The sequence below is a fragment of the Pimephales promelas genome, chromosome 13, assembly GCF_988280905.1.
Source record: "Pimephales promelas chromosome 13, fPimPro1.hap1.1, whole genome shotgun sequence".
NCBI classification, from domain to species: Eukaryota; Metazoa; Chordata; class Actinopteri; order Cypriniformes; family Leuciscidae; genus Pimephales; species Pimephales promelas.
The window spans coordinates 12,470,655-12,490,804 of NC_142781.1; the positions used below are offsets into that span (position 1 = coordinate 12,470,655).

Genomic DNA, 20,150 nt, shown 5'->3' on the forward strand with positions numbered 1-20,150 from the left:
TAGAAATAGTTTGGAAGGTAGCAGCAGCTTTATGTATTAACTCCATGATTCTTCCACATATCACAAACTGTATAACAAACTGGACACAAACTTGCAAGTCTAAACCGATTGAAAGTATTTATAAACAAGCTGTTAAGGTCATTATTGTATTGTTTAAACCAAGTGTTATTTTTTGAGTTGGGAACATTTGAGATAATATTCAAAACATCAACCTGCCAAGGGATTACGGATGACAATTAGCCAATTTGTCAAAATCTTGCACATTTTATATGTTGATGTATTATTAATGTGTATTGTCCTCGATTAAATAAACAAATAAATAAAAAATTGGTATCCCATTTGTGTGTAGATTAATCCAAAACAGAGCATGACGCAAAAGGATTGTGATTCCACAGAGCTAACCCTACTTATTCACATTTATGATGATATATATATATATATATATATATATATATATAAACGCAGAACTAATGGCTGTGTTCCAGACGAGTTTGGACATGGGAATATCGTAAATTAAATGTCTCGCATCAGACCTCTGAGTACTTTCACAAGTTGACCCCATGGTGTCGCCACGACATCGAGTGTATATTATGTTTTTCATGTTAACAGAATAAAAACAACTTAAAATCCCTCTAAAATCAGCTGTTGAACAGCAAAAACGAAGGTATTATTACATAAACTTAATGTCTAATGTTAAAGTTTGTTTCTACATTCATGCTCATCGAAAGCAGGACTTGCGGCATCTTGGAAGTGATGTCAAATGACGCGTCTCACCGAGTTTGGGGTTAATCGATGTATCTCGAGTTCACATGATGAATGTCTGACTTTGAGTAGCGTTTCAGACGTTATTCCCAAGAACGAGGTGGAAAAAAATCCGAAAAGTCCAAGCTGTTTGGAATGCAGCATAAGAAAACAGCTCAACAAGACAAGGAACAGGTGTGAAACTAATCAGAAACCATGGTAACAAACAAACGTGTGACTTAACAACCAAAAACGTTTTAATGCGTTTTGGTCCTTCGTTTACGTGACAATGGCATTTTGAGGGTCTGAAAACAGGTTTCAAAGGTAAAAACGTAAAACGTAAACTAAATGGTGATGTCATGCTCATGCGAATTACGTGTTCAGTCTGTAGACGCATAGTTTCTTTACAAAGTGACATCGGCAACTAATGGCCTGGCAGAATAATACAGCGTTTTAGTTGTTTTTGCAGATCTGTGTGAACGATGTCGTTAACACAGTCTCATCCCAAGAAGTCATATAACTGACGTCTTGGGGCGTATTTTGACCATACGTCAACATCCGCCTTTTTAGGGCCCACTTAAACGTCGGTAGATGGCGATCCCGGGCCGTCATACAACTGACGCTTTACCTTTAACGTCAGTTAGGTGACGGGTTAGGTTTAGGGTTAGGTTTAGGTCTGGGGTAGAGTTAGGATCCCATAACCTCATCTACCGACGTTTAAGGGGGCCCTAAAAGGCGAATATTGACGTATGGTCAAAAGACGTCCCAAAACATCAGTTATATGACGTCTTGGGATGAGACCGGGTTGATGTCGTCGGTATGTGAAAAAGAACAGAATGACGGAAATAATCAGAACAAAGACTTTTAAACTAAACAGGATATGATCGTCACACAAAAACTTGTTTTTTGTATTTTAATTTTAACCATATGTTAGATTATTTTATTAACTAACATTTTACCAACTAAATAAATCTGTTAACCGCTAGAAGGGTTATTATTCAAATCATAATAAACATTGCTTTATGGCAATACTGTGTGAATGGAATACAAAGGAACATCGTCAAAAAGTAGTCTTTCTATAGAATTATGTTTTTCTGTTCTATTTAATTGCAAAATTCTTTTAGAAATTGATCGATTTATATTGGAACTCACGCAAACCAAATAATCAGTAGATCCCTGTCATTTAATCCCTATTATAAAAAGGTTAGTTCCAATCCTTGATTCTGATTGGTCAATAGCTGTGCTTCATTCATGATAAAACACGGCTATGACCGCTTCACCCAACGGTTCTATTTATCACTGCGCAACACTGCAGTTCCTATGTTGTTTATGCATTTAACACATTGGAACGTTGTTGCTGTTTACGGTCAGGGACTATTTTTTTTTCGTGTTGTGCCTAGAAACGCCCTTCAGCCGTTACTTATTCACGATACAGCATAGCCTCTCGTATCTTAAATTGCTTACTTATTCCCAATAGAGAGCCTAATCCCTCCCTTTCCGGTCGACCACCATGGGACCTTATTTCGGAAAAATATTGTATGGTAGTCAATGGCGAGAGACAACAAATATTTTTATCTCGTTTGAATTGTGCCCTGAATTACACATATGATGTTTGTCAATTTAAAATATACATTTTCAAGTAAAGAAAGTCACAGTTTGATGTAAAACCGTTGAGGTATAAAACTGTGAAAATACGTAATTACAAAGACTACAAACCCCAAAGGCGTACATTTTCCCTCAATGAATGAAGCTAACTTTACTGAGGCTAATGTATATCATTGTTTCTAGTCTTACGTTATAATCATAACGTTACGCCGTCATGCCTGAGTGTTTTGTACCAGACTGCACACACATGAGCAGCGGATCTTGCCCGTTGTTTCGCTTCCCGGGAGATGTAGTTCATTGAGCGATTTTCACATAAAACTAAATGTTACTCTTCTGTTTTATGACAAACTGCGACGTTTTTGACTTTCAGAATTATCTTTTAAATTGACAAAAATAGGGTGACCAACTGTCCTGTTTTCCCAGGACATGTCCTGTTTTCATATAACAATATAACCATTTTCTATCCATACAGAGGAGGCATAACCTACTTTAAATGTATTGAAATTAATGAGGTATCTTTGAGTAAACTTCGAGTATCATTTGAGTAGGCCCATCTGTTTGCCGGGCCGAGTGTCCTGGTTTTTGGTAATCAAAATATGGTCACCCTAGACAAACATCATATGTGTAATTCAGGGCAGAATAAAAAGATAAGTTGTCGCTTGCCATTGATTACGACACCTATTTTTTCTGAAATAAGGTCCCATGAGCTGGAAGTGGAGGGGCGGGACTTAGGCTCTCTATTCCCCCAAGAATCCCCCTTGAGAAGTGACATTTAGAAATGAGGTTAATAGAGCAATTTCTGGAGCACTTCAACAGGTGTCTTCCGTGTGACGGTGGGAAAGATAGATTTGGAAGGGATGCGACTTAAAAACAGCACATCATTGGCTGCCCTTTTAATTCCCATAGTGCAATATATTGTATTTTTTTCTGAATAAAAAGAAAACGAATAGAAATTTATTGTTGCCATGGTAACACCGTCCCATTAAGCTATAGTTGCCAAGGAAACATTTCTCATTTTCATTTAAATAAACTATAAATAAACTAAATCTAAAAACTAATACAAATTACAAAAACTTACTAATGCAGATAATCTAAAAATAAAATCCAAATCTAAAATATTAACAAGAACTCTGATAGTCTGTATTGATACTAAAATAGCATTGACTATTAGATACTGGCTGTGAAATTAAACCACTTCAAATGTCTGCAAAAGTCTCATTGTGATAGAAATTTTCATATATATTTCTAATGATTATTTATCAAATGCATGAAATAAATATTAATTAATGATAGCTAAACTAGATTGTAGTAAATGCGTATTTTTCAAATGTATACATGTAATGTAGTAAAGCGTACTACAGTAGTAAATTACTCATTGTAATTGTCAAAACATGTAATACTTACATTTTGCATGTCTCCCTATTACAGAAAAAATCGATTCTTCCTTTAAATTGTGACAACAAAGAATTAACATAATTTGAACCCGTTCTATTATATGGTGGAATAATCTCATTAAAATTTCTCAAATTTTGCAGACAAAGTAACAGCATTTGTTTGATCTCAGCCATGTTACTTAAGTTATTCTAAGAAAAAATATCAAACAATTATTTTCTCCAATATACAGCATGAGTTTTGGTCCCCAAAGCATCTAATGATGGTTACATTTTATGCAAAACCTGTTAACTATGACTATGTTTCCTTCCACATATTTTTATGTGCGATTTGGAATATTACATAAACACATGAGATGGAAACGGTGCTTTATTCGCAAATGTTTTATTGTCCAATTTTGTGCATAAGTTAAATCCGCAATTTTGGCTGGAAACAAAGCTATTGTATACATGTTTTGTTTTTCATTATATATGTGTATGTGTGTTTATCATACATTTATTTCAACTGCCATTTAATACATTTATTAAACTGTATTCAGGCATGTTTTGTTAATTTTGGGAACGGTAACCCAACTTAGGTAACAGGGTTGCAAATATTCCTCATATAAGTCCTTTTCTGAAATTTAAGCACCTCCTTTCAAACTTTTGAAGTTCGAAACTTATTAAATGTTGTGTCAGCGATTGAGGCTGACGTCACTTCTGTTTGACTTGTGTCTCGCCCCTCCCTCCCGTTTCGTGCATCATGAAAAAACATTTGATCACCAAAAATAAAATAAATAAATAAAACAATAAAACTAAAATGTGAACTTGGCTGCTTTGGATTACAAAGTATCATGATGTATATAAAATCTGCAGTCGAGCCATGTCATTTCATACGGCTAGTTTTGCTGGTGCTTCACTGGAAGCAGCACTGTAAAAAATATCCGTGATTTTAACAGTAAAAGACTGTAAAAATGCAACGCATTCTCACCCCAAGGCGTCACCTTTGACCATGCTTCAATATTTGACGTTTTAGGCGCCCTTTAGCGTCACTTACATGACGCGATCCTACGGCGTCATCTAACTGACGCTAAAGGAAAGCGTCTGTTAGAGGACGCGGTTAGGTTTAGGTGTGGGGTGGGGGTAGGGTACACGCGATCCTAGGGCGTCATATAACTGACGCTAAAGGGCGCCTAAAGCGTCAGATATTGAAGCATGTCCAAATGCTTCCCAAGGCGTCAGTTAGGTGACGCCTTGGGAGTGAGAATGGGCTGAAAAATGCTACAGTGCAAAACTGTTAATTTGTTAACAGAAAGTTTCCGTACTTTATACGGTAAATAACTGTGATATAATTTTACAGTAAAATACCGTTAAATTTACCGTTTTTGAAAGTGAAAAAGAACAAATCGTTGTATAATTTACAGTGAAAAACCGTAAATTGACATTCCCACAATTCCCTGTGTGACACTACATTTGATGTATTTTTGTTGAAATAACTATAGTTCCTCATAGTTTTATTGTTTTTTTTTTCTAATCCGTTATGTACATTAGGGTTTTATGTTACATTTAATGTTGTTAAATTAATGTTTATTGCATTTTTTAATTTCATGTGTGTTACCATGATGGTGTTTAATGTTTGTGTGAATGACACTGTGCAGCTTCTTTATATAAGTATTATTTAAATAGGCAATCACTTATGATGATCTGTGATTGCTCAAGTAACTCTCATCACTGCTGTGATGATTAATGGTTGTCAGTGTATTACAATGGTCTAAAACAGATATCAATAAGTTGGTAAATCAACATTTAATCAGAAAATAAAATATGGTTTATTACTGTAAATTTTAAGTTAAGTCTGTAAAACCATTAACGTTCCTACCGTATTTTTAACGGTAAAGTTCTGGCAACCACAGCTGCCGTTTTTTTACCGTAAAATTTACGGTTTATTTTTTACTGTGTATGATAAAACGTACCAGAATCAGTCATTTAGCTACAGATCTAACATTATGGGGAAAACTCATGGTAACAACAGCTATCTGGAATAATATTATAATAGCTTATTATTATTATTCGGCTAACGTCCTGAACGTATAGTGTTATTGCTAATAGTACAATGTTAACGTAGACACATATGACAAACGCAACTCACACGCTAAATCCCGACAATCTGATATTCGCTAGAGCTATCCAAGTTTAGTTGAGCTTCACTCACATATTTTTTTTAAAGAATTATATTTTTACACACAGTTCACATACAAAAAAAGTCAGCACTAGAAGCTACTCACCTGTCCAGAAGAAACATTGCAACCTCGGTGTCCGATTTAAAATTTTTCAATTCTCTTGAGTTCTCTCCAAAGCCTTCCAGATTATTATTCGTTTCTTTGGCGAAAAACGACGGTATTCCCTCGCCCTAATCCTCCTTCTCTTTTTGGGGATGGCCTCTTCCATGTTAAATGTATCTGGTCCGTTGATAGCATAGGGTTGATATTCTTCAGCTTTGACTTCGCCCCCCGCCCCTGTCGGTGATTGGTTAGAACACTGTTTATTTTGATTTTGAGTGGTGGTTGTACCCATTTGTTTTTGTGTGCAGATCTCAGAGCCTAGGCTGCCTACAGAGACGCCTTTTTTTGACAGCCTGCTTATGAGGCGGGCAGCTAGTGGATCGTTAGGAAAGATTAGATGAATGTGATCATTTTAGTTTGGGCCTGAAATCACTGATACAACCTTTAAGCGGTAAGTGTGGTATAAATATTCCCCAAGCTGCAGGGCTCTATAGATGAACTAGGGTCTACGTTCACAGAAGGTTGTGCATGTGAATGCACTTTTAATGAAGCCACAAGCTGTCTCATCGCGTTCCTACATTAATTCATCTCGTTGCTCAGGAACGTGCCCGTGACCCCCAGTCACGCGAAACATCAGCGCAGTGGCATCGGCCCAAAGAGGTTAATTACGCCCGTCGCTGCATGCTCGCTCTCGCCGCGACAGTTTCACGCACGAAGCTTCAAGATGAACCGCAAGTTTGATGACATTTTCTTAATTGCTGTGGCTATAATTTTGTAATATGATTGCAAGCGCCACCCCGACACTCTCTTTGCTCTGTTGGCAGGATCTCCAGCGGTCTGTCAGGACTGCATGGGAACTCTAACCTCAGACTCGAGCAGGAATAAGCCGAATCCCTGGTAGGGAGCGGAGAATTTATACACAGAATCCTCATGAGAGGTTGCCTACTGCGAAAAACCATGAAAAAGATATATATTGGGAAAACGGCCCTTAAAACCCCTCGAAATGGTTGTAAACATCAGAAAAAGAGGTAAGATGCTCTCTCAACCTCGTCGTCCGCCCACCACAGTCATCCCATCAGCCATGTGCATCCGTCGAGTGCCGAACTCATAGTGCTGTGACAGATTGGTTCCACCCTCACCATCATGAGTGCTGTTGCTACAAGTGTTGGCCAATGAATGTGCTATTGTACACACTACATACAGTGCGATAATCATGCTCTCCAATCCACTTGTGACTATGGAAGTGTTATTGGTTTGCTAAATAGGGCTGTTTAAAGGAATTAGTAAACCAATACATGAACCAACACCATATAGTGGGTAACAAGTGGAACAAATTGTGTAGTGTCAGATATACAGACCCCTGTATATCTACTTACCTCCATCTTGTCTCCTTCATATGAGGTAGAGTTCGGATTATATGTCAGTCACACTATATGTCAGTAACTGTAAGGTTTGAGTAAAAAAATGCAGTGGCGTATATTTAGAAAAGGCAAGTTGTCACATGTTTTTTTTTTTTTTTAAATCCCCCTGAAAAACATACACTGGAGAAAACATTTGATAACCAGCTTTGGTCTGCCGGTAATGCAGTTATTTTGGGATCCTGTAATAATTTGGTCAGTTTTCAATATCAATGTCTTTTGTGCCTCCACATGTTAATCATACGCTGGCTGGCAGATTCACTGTATGATAATGAAAGCTGATTTTTGCTGGAATCAGATGAGATTGCGCAATTTGCATTTGGAAATTTGCAATGGTTTATTTTAAGTGGTTAATTCTCACCTACAGCAAAAGAACATTTCAAATAAAATTTGTCAAACGATTAATCGTGATTAATCACATCCAAAATAAAAGTCTGTTTACATAATATATGTGGGTACACTGTGTATAATTGTTTTGTATATATATATATATATATATATATATATATATATAAATACACACACATGAATATATTTAAGAAAATATAAAATATTTATATTTATATATCATATAAATTGTATGTAAATCTATACAGAATATACATGAAAATATTTCTTAAATATATACAAGCATGTGTGTGTATTTAAATATATAAAATAATTATACACAGTGCACCCACATATATTATGTAAACACAAACCTTTATTTTGGATGCGATTAATCGCGATTAATCGTTTGACAGCCCTAAATAAAATAGAATCATTAAATGAGACGTTTTATGCTTATGTGAATATTGTTCACTTAAATTAAAAGTTGTTCGAATAGGGGCTTAAATGTTAAATGTAAATTCAAATTGTATATTTTTTCTACTGTAGGCCTTGGATTGCAAATTGTAATGTTGCATGGGATTATTTGCAATTATTTGTAGAAATGTATTATTTACAAGGGATTGATTTGTGAATGTTCTAACAACTCAACAACCCTAGATAAAAAAAAAAAGTGAACACTAGTGCATCGACTGAGGTGACCCCGAACGTGATTTCGACTGAGCTAAACCGCCAACCCCCCACGCCCTGCTAAATGTGAATTTGAATGTGTTCTTTGACATTTCTTGGAGTATTATGAATAACATTGTAATTATTCATCATAATATTTTCATGGTGTCAGCTTACTACATTTTCTAAAGGAAATTTTCATTTTTAGTCTGGCTTAAGGCTCCCCCTCCCCCCTAGTCTCTATTGAGGCAGCACAAGTGATAATAGTGTGTGAATCTGTGCGGTGTGCGTTCCACTGTACATGTACCCTGCTGAGAATAAGTGTGTGTGGTCTTGCATGTGTGCTCGCTTCCAAATAGATGTGTGTATCGATTGTCGGCACATTTATCTCTCGGACGTGTTACATTCTCACCGCTTCAGACACGTGTTGTCTGACAGCATGATCAAGCTTGGTCTGTGGCACGCCAAAGAAGTCATTATCGTTCACCACACATCTGTCCGTCAATACAAACCCATTAAGAGCTGTCAGTGGTTTTCTTACATATCGTAAAAAGCTGTGTTTGGCTCCATCCATCTCTCTCACCCCATCCGCTTGAGTGTTTGATCTATAAATAGATGTACATGGCATTGGTCATGTGACTAAGGATCAATGTGGGAAATGGGGAAAAAAAGAGTGTTGGGGGTTTAAAAAGTCATCCTGACACAAGTGTGTGCGATTAGTGGGTTATTTGACAGTTATTGATCACGTCAGTGACAATGAAGCGAAATACGTTCGTAAATCTGGTTTTGCTTCATGTAAAACAGCTGTTTTGTTTTTTTTACATTCCCATTATTGATCCTGAATCTCTGCCTGGTCCATGTAGAAAGGATTCAGGGAGTATTTTTGTCAGATTTTGGGAATGTAATCACATGCGCACCTCTATGTAGCTCTCTGCAGGAACAGAAGGAAGACCTGCGGAAGCGTCTCTCTTACACCACTCATAAGCTGGAGCTTTTAGAGCGAGAGTTTGACTCCACGAGGCAGTACTTGGAGACAGAGCTGCGCAGAGCCCAGGAGGAGCTCGACAAGTTCACCGACAAATTACGCCGGTAAGGAAAGAGGCATCTGGCTTTAAAACAGTGTGGCTGTTACCATCCACATGTGGTAACTAACTAACTAACTAACTTTTTTAACATGACAATGGACTTGGAACTTGGCAATTGTCTTCATCCCATCGTTGTACTTCATTGGTGATAGAACACAACATACTTTTTTAGTGTGTACCCAAAGAACATTAGCCTGGTAATACCAGACTCCCCAGATAGCAAACTGACATTGAATCAACGTGGAAACATGACATCGAAACAACGTTGATCTGACATTGTTTTGCTCATCGAATTAACGTTGAACCAACGTCAGACGCGTCATTCTTTCAAAGCTAACGGAAAATCAACTTGAAATCAACGTTGTTTCAACGTTATGAAAGCAAACCAATTTTCGATTTTCATTTAGCTTTGAAGAATGCCGCGTCTGACCTTGGTTCAACGTTAATTCGATGAGCAAAATCAACGTTGTTTCGATGTCATGAGAGACGTCGTTTCCACGTTGATTCAGTGTCAGTTTGCTGCTACTTCACTTTGCTTCGTAGACAGAGTCTGGAATGGCATAACAGAGAAGTGTTTTCTCTCTCGCAAGGGGGCGCTTGTCTGAAGTTTAAAATCATTGGTTACCCATAAGCCAATCAGATAAGTTTATTTATGATGTATATTATGCGCCGACACAGCCTCATCGAGACATCATGCATCGAACTCAAATCTATGATCTAACTTCCACTGTAAACAGGGAGCGGTGCTTTTGTAAGGGCTGCAAAATGTGTGCCAACCAGGAATGAACAATTCACAAACTAGGTTATTTATATGGTTTACTGAGTTGCGGCCGCCCCGCAGCGTCGGCACGCCCTGCTCTCATGAGTCATGACTGATTTAGCGTCCGAGCCCGATCACGACTGGGTAATAGAAAGTTCATTTTACTGACTCTCTTGAGTCACTCGAGTCATTTCGTTTATTTAGGTGGCTTTAAATGTTAGAATTTTAGCAGCCTAATTCCCCGATCAATCCACCTACGCAATGTTGATCATATTCGGCAGTGTTGTAGTACTCGAGACTCGGACTCGTCTCGGACTCGGTCTCGAGACCATATTTTAATGGTCTTGGTCTTGTCATGGACTCGTGTCCATTTGGACTCGGAATTGACTCGTACTCGAACATTTGTTTTTTTAGGACTCGGAATTATTCCCGAGTCCACTCGAGTTCAATTAAAAATATTTTTCATGATTATTAATATATGTGAATAAAATATTTCTTTAAATTGATTGACACGCCCAGTGATTGGTGATTTTCTAGTGCGCAACTGCGCATGACAAATTGTAATAAAATTACTTTTAACACCACCTACTATGTGGCCTTTTTACCCTAAACTGATCATATTTTTTAAACTCTAAGTAAATTCAGTAAAAAAAAAGGATTTCTCTAAGTAAATAAAAGTAAATTAGATAATCAACCCTCACTGGTCTCGGTCTCGACTCGGACTCGACCGTCTCTGGTCTCGGACTCGACTCGGACTCGACTTTCTATGGACTCAGTCTTGACTCGGACTCGACTCTCTCTGGTCTCGGTGTCGACTCGGACTCGAGTGAGGTGGTCTCGACTACAACACTGATATTCGGAATTAAGAAATCATAATGTAGTAAAAAATGATTTACAGGGAACATAAATAATCACTTTACCTTCCGAGTCTTACGTTCATTTGTTACGTGACATACGCAATGAACAGATCGTTCATGAATCACCTATCTGGGACTAATGCAGCAGGATGTCGAAACGAAATATGGTGGATTGTTGTTATTATTATGATAATAATAATATGATAATAAGAGCGCGACAGGAGCGTTCACAGCCGAGGAGGCTCTTGTCATGGCCGTAAAAGACGAAGAAGTGACGTTGTATGGGGGTAAGTTATGTCCTTATACATCTGTCTTGCCACTATATAATAGACCAAACAGGTCTGATCCGTCATTACTACAATTAGCCTGAAAAATGTGGGTAGCCTAAATGTGTAAGCTTGAAGTGTTAATATGTTTTCTTGTTATAATGTATTATTTGCATAAATAAAAATGGCTGCATCTGTGTTGATGAGAGAATCAAAGTGTATGCGCGTTGTGCACAAGCTACATAATGGCCAAGCATGCGCCCTTAAAATAGCATTATTAACAACACGCAAAGCGCCACTGACTTTAGACTAGTTTTTTTACGCGTTATATGGTATGTTGGTCTTTGTTTGTTGTTGCGGGTATACGTTGCAAATAGAGGGGCGGCAAAATTGTTTTTCGCCTACAGCGGCAGAAGTGCACGCGCCGGTCCTAGCTGGAAACACTTGATGATGCGAGCGAAATACCGGAGTGAATATGGCTGTAAATGACTTTTGCTTCAGTTTGAAAAACCCTGGAAGGTTCTCCATAACAGAGCGAACTTCATCCCGTGTCTTGTTTCCCATTTGTGCGGCCGTTTCGGTTTTCGTTTTCTCCTATATTTTAAAAAAGAAAACATCGTTTGTTTGTTTATTAATAGACAAAGTCACCAACAAAGTGAACTGAAACTGCTAAAAATTATTTTTGGGGCATATTCTGTAGACAAAAATCTAAATTTTTTGGAGGTTGAAAGTCTGCTTGTATCTGGTCCCAAATGAATACAGGATGCTGCTGTAAGAATGTCACACTTACAGAGAAACATGATGGCAGCACTGTGATTGTCCAGAGATATTTTGCAGCCATTGACAACATGCTGTCATTGAAGAAAGTATAATTTCTGATACATGCCAGTTATTTCCTAAAAAGAATGTCTGACTATTTGTGCGTGAGCTGAATATAAATCGTAATTGGTACTGCAGCAGGACAATAATTCACACAGAATCCAACACCTATACACAATCAGGTGCGCATCTTAATGGCTAAAAACTAAATTAAGGTTATGGATTGCCCTATAGTCAAAGCCCTGATTTTAATCCAACTGAGAATACTTTTCGCAAGGGGACTTTATGAATGTATTATAAACGTGCATTCAGTAATTGTTTTCTCATTAAAAAAGTTTTACCCCAAGAGAAATAAACACGACTACACAAAGAAATCAGTAACTTCAAATTAATAAAAGCTGTTTTATTTTCAACAGAGCAGGTCAACTCATTGGGGCCACCATGTTGAGATCACATGACCTGTCAAATACCTACTCTAACACAAATAAGCAGTCATGGCTAACTGCCAATTGCACATTTATGCAATTTAATCAGTAAATAAATATGTGAATCAAAATATTATCTTACACACAATTTATTTGAAATAGTTGAGAATGCCATTCCAAAAAGTGAATAACAGAAAATATCACAGACTTCTTCAGACCATGTACTTTAAAAAATTGCTTTTGGCAGCGGTTTGTGGACAATATTAATAGACACTTGCACAGATGCACACTTCGAAAATCCACTGGAAAACTATATAATCCAGACACTTTTGCCTTAAAGGAGTAGTTCACTTTAAAAAAAAAAAAATTGCTGATAATTTACTCACCCCCATGTCATCCAAGAGGTCCATATCTTTCTTTCTTCAGCTGAAAAGAAATTAAGGTTTTTGATGAAAACATTCCAGGATTTTCTCCATATAATGGACTTCAATGGGAACCAAACGGTTCAAGGTCCAAAAGACAGTTTCAGTGCAAACTGCAAACTGTTCAAAGGGCTTTAAACGATTCCAGACGATGAATAAGGGTCTTATCAAGCGAAACGATCGCTCATTTTAAAAAAATAATAACAAGTTTTATAAGCTCAAATTTTTTATAAGCTCTTGCTCTGTTCTGTGATGCGCGTTCGTGACTCTCCTGTTCGAACTCGTTCATCAAAATGAATCATTTCCTGAGTCAATTCGTTAATTTCGTTCGTTGAATGAACCAGATGACACGAAAAAAGATGATAAACGAGTTCGAACAGGAGAGAGCTCCTGTTCGAACTCGTTCATCAAAATGAATCTTTTCCTGAGTCAATTCGTTAATTTCGTTCGTTGAATGAACCAAATGACACGAAAAAAGATGATAAACGAGTTCGAACAGGAGAGTCACGAGCTTATAAAACTTAAACTTTGTTTTTTTTTTTTTAATGAGCGATCGTTTCGCTTGATAAGACCCTTATTCATCGTCTGGAATCGTTTAAAGCCCTTTGAACAGTTTGCAGTTTGCACTGAAACTGTCTATTGGACCTTGAACCGTTTGGTTACCAGTAAACTGCATTATATGGAGAAAATTCTGGAATGTTTTCATCAAAACCCTTAATTTCTTTTCGACTGAAGAAAGAATGACATGGACATCTTGGATGACATGGGGGTGAGTAAATTATCAGCAAAAGTTTTTTTTTTTAAAGTGAACTACTCCGTTAATATTTTAAACATACTATGATTTGGGATGCACTATTTCTTAGCTAGCGTACTATTAGTATTTCGGATGAATAGTAAGTGAATTTGGAGACAGAAATTGTTTCCCTTAGGCTAGTCAGTGCCAAGTGTGTAGGAGTCAGTTGTACAGTTATGGCTTGGCAATGTGTTGGGCTCCTCGGTCCATTGTAAAATAAATGTTGTGAATTGAAATGGCAACAGATACCATAACATAATGCGGAAGATGAACAGGTGCGCTGGTGAGAGTTTTGGCAACCGACTTAAAAAATAAATAAAACCTGGGATTATGTAATATGTGTCTAAGGAAATAATGAAGGCGTAAGACCTTCTTGTACGTGCAGGATTTGAAAAAAAAAAAAGACGTTTTGTTCATGTGTTTCCCACAGAATACAGAGCAGTTACTCAGCACTGCAGAGGATCAACCAGGACTTAGAGGATAAAATACACCGAAATGTGAGTGCACACATGTGGCCACACTCTAAAAAGAGCACAAATTATTCAAGAGGTGTCTGGGCGCACTGCTTTTTGTTTTAATGTGCGAATGGTTTTGTCCACATATGTGTTTACAAGTACTCATCCCCCTCTTTAAGTGTTTTCCTGCTTAAATGGGTTTTTGGATGAAAGTGTTTACATCGCTGTCCACACTTTTGTCTATACGTGCACGTGTTTTGTGGTGTGACATATTAGTGAATGTGTTAAATGTACAATAGCGCTGAATGCACTAAGAGTCTATTTGAATATCAATACACTGCCACTGGTGCGCCTGACATTAATTACAGTCCATTACAACAACCTGTCCGCCTTCACATGGCAGTGTGATAGTGAGTCTATTATGCTCGCTGAGTCTGCATCACAGCCTGTTTGTTAATTTGAAGTTCGAAAAAATTAAATTATAATTAGCCTGCCTGCCGCAGTACATCCTATGTCCAGTACATGTCTGTATTAGGATCCACCCCAAGTTCGTAATAGTTTTTTAGCAACATATTGCGTCAATGATGGCCCTGAAGTTTATGGGTCCAGGTATGAAAGGAAAATTATATCAAAATCATCTGATATCAGCCTTCTATTGATGTTCCTTAAAAGTATGATGATTAATTCCCATCTGCTGCAGGGTGACTTTACACATGCATTGACTTCTAACTGTGTGAACGTGTCAATATTCCTACTGGTGATCCATTAGGGCCTATATCATTGCAAATGCATATCATAGAGTTGTTTTTTTTTTTCTGAAAATGTGCTCCTTTCATCCAGTCACAGCACCACGATGATGAGAAACGGGCTCTCAGCCGAGAAATCATCGTCCTGAACAATCATCTCATGGAAGCTAAGATGACCATAGAGAAACTGAGAGAGGATAATGTAAGAGAAATAATGACAATCTGATTTCTTTTACTCACGGAGGCTTAATGGAAGCCTTTTGGAGGACTGTGTATTTGCTTTGGATTATCTAATGTTCCTTTTCTACCACTCTCAATAGGACTTATACAGGAAGGATTGTAACCTGGCTGCACAGCTCTTGCAGTGCAATAAGTCACACTACAGAGCCCAGTTATCTGAGGTAAGTCAGCATGCATGCAGTTTTAACAAAGAACAGCAGTTCTGAAACGACCTGTAAGTGAAATGGTTTGAGTGGCTCGCATATGTAAACATTGTTGGTTAAACCTAAAAAAAATAAGTAACCTTGTTGCCTTAAAATTTTAAGCTCATTGAAATGGAAAAATTTAGTTAATACAGTAAAGAAGATTGATTTAATCATCATAAACTCAAAATATTATGTTATCTTAAACACATCAATTATTTAAGTTGATTTGACAAAAGAAAAATATGTTGTGATTACAAATCATGAACATTTTTTTTACAGTATGTGCTACAGTAAAAAAATGTATACATTCTGGAATAAAATCAAATGTCTATAACAATGATGAATAACAACAGAATGCAGTCTGTCAAAGTGCGGGATAATTGTTAGATATAGCACAACCTCTGGTCTCTCTTTGCACATCCTCCACACAATACCTTTTCCAAAAGATATTTCATCTATATAAACCCAGCCATCACCTTTAGTGACATATTGTTTAACCACTAACTCTGTTAGCTAAATGTTTTTGGACTGATATGAATGTAGCAAATCAGCGCAGTCTCATCCCAAGACGTCATATAACTTGACGTTTTGGGACGTCTTTTGACCATACGTCAATATCCGCCTTTTTAGGGCCCCCTTAAACGTCGGTAGATGAGGTTATTGGATCCTAACTCTACCCCAGACCTAAACCTAACCCTAAACCTACCCCGTCACCTAACTGACGTTAATGGTAAAGCGTCAGTTGTATGATCGCCATCTACCTTCGTTTAAGGGGGCCCTAAAAAGGCGGATATTGACGTATGGTCAAAAGACGTCCCAAAACGTCAGTTATATGACGTCTTGGGATGATACTGTGTTAAGCAAATCAAGAAGTAGGATTCTTTTTATTTAGTGGGATATACTAGTATTTAGGTCAACTATAGTAAATCAAATCCTTGTTTAAAGAAATATTGAGGCTCTGTCCCAATTAAGAATGAGTGACTATTCTGGAAGGGCGAGAGTGGGAGGAAGTTTAATAATAGTGTGTGCCAATAAACTTGCCATTTTATTCATCGAATCTGCTTCATGCCTCATGCCAGTCCCACGATGTCTAGAACAGAGACTTATGTTGGCATGCTGCCTGCTTTAAAAACCTGTTCATATTTGGCAGATGTACCTGAAATGGAAACATCAATGTGTCTGTAACAACGTGTTCAGGGATTTCAGCCTTAAATATTGTTTTATATGAGAATGTCAAAGAATTGGCACTAAGCATTCGTTAAAACAGTTGGACATAGCTGAAGGTGTCACATGTTATGAGAGTTTCTGTATAACCACAGAGAAATTTCTTTAAAAGCTGCCCAAAAGTCTTAAAAGCAAGAATACTCCGAAGGTCAATAGATGTCGTATAACTTAGATATCAAATCGGATTTGTTGAACCAAGACCAACCCTACTGGTTTGAAAAAGGACTAAAATGTGCTTTGTCTTGGCTCCTCTTATCATGCTTATATAATTAGCCATGTTCTGTTAGCTAATTAGCCACAATTTACTTTCTTCTTGTTGCTATGGTGAGAGAACTGAGGTAAGAAAAGAAAAAAGAAAAAGTGAAATTGGATTGATGCCTAGTTCTCTGTGTGTAGTGTCAGTGGCAATGAAATCTGCAGTTCTTCCCTCTGGCCAATTTTCGCTAAATGAAAAACTAAAAACCATGTACTTGCATGGACCATTAGTACAGATTTGAAGTCTTAATATCTTTGACCGTCTGCTTTGCAAATGTACTTCCATTTCCAGTTCCATTCATCAATCCTGTATGTCTCTTACAGCCTCTTAAGGATATTGACCTGATCTGAGCTATTATTTCCCTTTTACCCTTGCCTGATAGGTTTCCATAACAGCATACCCTTTTCTCTTTGTGTGCGAATCTCTCAACTCTTATTGTTCATTGGGTACATCTAATGGAAATCTGTTTCACTCTCTCCCAGTTACCTGCAGAGTTTCAGGAGCGTGTGAGCTTGCACATGGAGGGTTCATCCCTCTGCCACTCCCCATATGCCGACACAGTGCCTGCCTCTGTCATTGCTAAGGTTCTGGAGAAACCAGATGAGGTCTGCAGCAGTCAAGCCTCTCGCTCACCCAGCCCACAACCCCAGGAACGCCAGGGCTTCCTCGTGGGCACGAGCCTCGTAGGTAGCACTGAGCGTCTCGGCCTCCGAGCTACTTACAAGTCAGATCTGTACAGCAGTGACACAGCACTTTATTGCCCTGACGAACGGAGACGAGAGCGGAGACCCAGCATGGACCTCCATGGGCAGCGGAAGGTTTATGAACCCCAGAACTCCACTGATAGCAACCCAGAAGAGGGATCCATGGCACTGCAGCCTGGCTTCTCGCAGGACCACTTCAGGAAGTTTACAACCTCTCTGGGAGGCGGCTCCAGCTCTTACTCCAGCTTTAGTGCAGGAGGGTCCGAAGACAAGGGTCAGGATCCTCCGAGCAGTGCTGCATCTTCTCCTCGCCACCCTGCCCTTTACATGGAATGGAGGGATGGGGCTGAATACGAGCACAAAAGCGACTCTTCCTGGGAGAGGGAGAGTCCAAGCGCCTTCACAAAGGCCCATGCTTTCCAACCACCTGAGACAAGCCACCATCAGAATGGTAGCTCACCTATCTACAGCAGAACAATGTCCTCCTGTTACAGTGAACCTTACGAGCCCCTGCCAACTTCCACCTCACCCAGCATAACCTATGGTGACAGTCGCCGTGGAAGTGCTTTTGCTCCTGAGGAAGAAGAGCTGATTGGTCGGTGGAGGCAATTGAGTGTGGAGGATCTGAGTGCGCACTCATACCGCAGTCCCGGGCGGGCCTCACCTTACAGCTTCTCAGAGCAGCACTTCTCTGTCCGGCCTGCAAAAATTCGCCTTGGTCCTCTCTACAGTAGCTTCCAGGAGGGAACTGATGTATACCACCATCATGGTGGAGGGCTAGACCCCTTCTCCAGCCCCAGCCCTGATTGCAGCCCAGGCCTGCGGCAGCAAAGCCAGCCCCACCTGTACCACTCCAAGGAGGATAGCCAAGAGTCCGAGCAAAGCCTCTACAGCCCCAAGGACGGTGTGGTGGCAGCTGGGGGACAGGCAACCGAGTACGTTGACGTAAGTCCCAACAGTTCAAATGAGTCACTGGACCATGGATCTCTGGAAATGGCTGCAGAGCTGCAGCATTATCAACCCGAGAGGCACAGCGTGTCCCCTCAGGGAACCACCCCACCACCACCTCCACAACAACCGTACCAAAAATTTGGCACACTAGGGCTGTCACGCAAGGACAGTCTCACCAAGGCACAGCTCTATGGCACTCTACTAAACTAAGAGTAGAGTTTCCTGGTTAATCCTCTATTACAGCTCTGTGGGACTCTACTAAACTAAGAGCAGGGTATCCTGGTTACCTGCTTGTTTCGGTAGGATTTGAATGTTCAGCTACAGTTTGAGCCAAACACACGATGGGATTTTCTGTTGAATATTTTCAGTCCATCTGCTTTTTTTCTCTCTATTTATGTATCTTTTACAGTGTTTTCTAAACATCGAACATAACCGGCTCATGTTTCTACGGTTGATATGAAGCTCTAGCCTAACACTCAGCACTATTTGTATAGCCTATTTTGAAAGTTTATTAATGGTTCTGTGTGGTTTGTGAGAAAGTATTTTAAGTGCATTAGGTGCATTATGGATTTTTGGAAACGTGTCTTCAGAGAGATTATCTTTGTTTTACCAAAAGCCTTCTGGGCTCAAAAAGAGTTTGTGAATGGACAGCACATGCTTTGTAAAAAGAAATGCTAATTTTGACAAGAAATTCGATCTTTTATTATATAATTTATGAATAGCTGTATTTATTAAGTATGCTATATCTATAATTGTTTAATAAATGTAACACTATGGAGAGATTGAACAATCTATAATATAATTGTAAATTATTTTTATTGCTATACATAAGGCAATCGGCACAATTATACATGCTGCAAACAATTAAAAATGCCTCAAACGAGTAAAGTCATAGATTCAATTTGAGAATTAACTGACAGATCTTGACGGATCGTTTCACAGATTTGTGAAAATAATTGTGGGAATAACTCAGCATGGAATCATAATACCCCTAGGTCAGCCTGTCAAGATTAAGTCTTAACCAAAGTGATACTTCTAACCTATTTCTATTCCGAATAGATCTGATACTACTCAAATCTATTGCTTCATTAAGCGAGTAAAATATCTTGAAAGCACTGGGCATTTTTTTAAACTCCTGATGTGTTTTGTTGGGCAATGGGATTTCCGAGGTGATAGTCCTTTTTGATGTTTTCTCTCCTTTCTTCCTCAGTGCTGTAAGCCCCCTCCCTCAGGCCCTCTCTACCTCACGATTCAATCCCTCTCTTCTTTCTTAATCAGCTGGGATCCAGTGTCAGTTGACACAATGATGCATGACTCTGTTTCTTCTGTTTTGCTTTCTATATCTAATAAAGCACAATAGTTGCACCATGTCTGCCTCTTTAACTCCCTTTTGTTTCCTTCTCAGCTCCTGTTGGAGAGTGAGGCTGTTGCTGAGGTGTATTGGGGAGAATTTATAACTTAAGAGTTCTGTTTCATACATGAAATGTTTCCTTGTACAGTGTGAATGACAGCATACAAAGGAAGGACCTTGTTCCTCCTCCACAAACGAC

The 20,150-nt window shown here is 38.7% G+C and overlaps 1 protein-coding gene across 2 annotated transcripts in view; it reads left to right on the forward strand.

The window, feature by feature from the left end:
- Positions 1 to 19,968, forward strand: part of LOC120493756 (brain-enriched guanylate kinase-associated protein) — a 38,350-nt gene extending 18,382 nt beyond the window's left edge. Inside the window, exons 2-7 of one of the 2 annotated variants that reach the window (XM_039692591.2) lie at positions 6,823 to 7,026; positions 9,340 to 9,501; positions 14,270 to 14,336; positions 15,135 to 15,242; positions 15,361 to 15,441; positions 17,428 to 19,968. In XM_039692591.2, the coding sequence (XP_039548525.1) occupies positions 6,929 to 7,026; positions 9,340 to 9,501; positions 14,270 to 14,336; positions 15,135 to 15,242; positions 15,361 to 15,441; positions 17,428 to 18,810 (1,899 nt within the window). In that variant the 5' untranslated portion in view covers positions 6,823 to 6,928 and the 3' untranslated portion in view covers positions 18,811 to 19,968. The remainder of the gene's footprint in view (positions 1 to 6,822; positions 7,027 to 9,339; positions 9,502 to 14,269; positions 14,337 to 15,134; positions 15,243 to 15,360; positions 15,442 to 17,427) is intronic. The other variant, XM_089118489.1, reaches the window with a different exon arrangement.
- Positions 19,969 to 20,150: the final 182 nt, after the last annotated feature.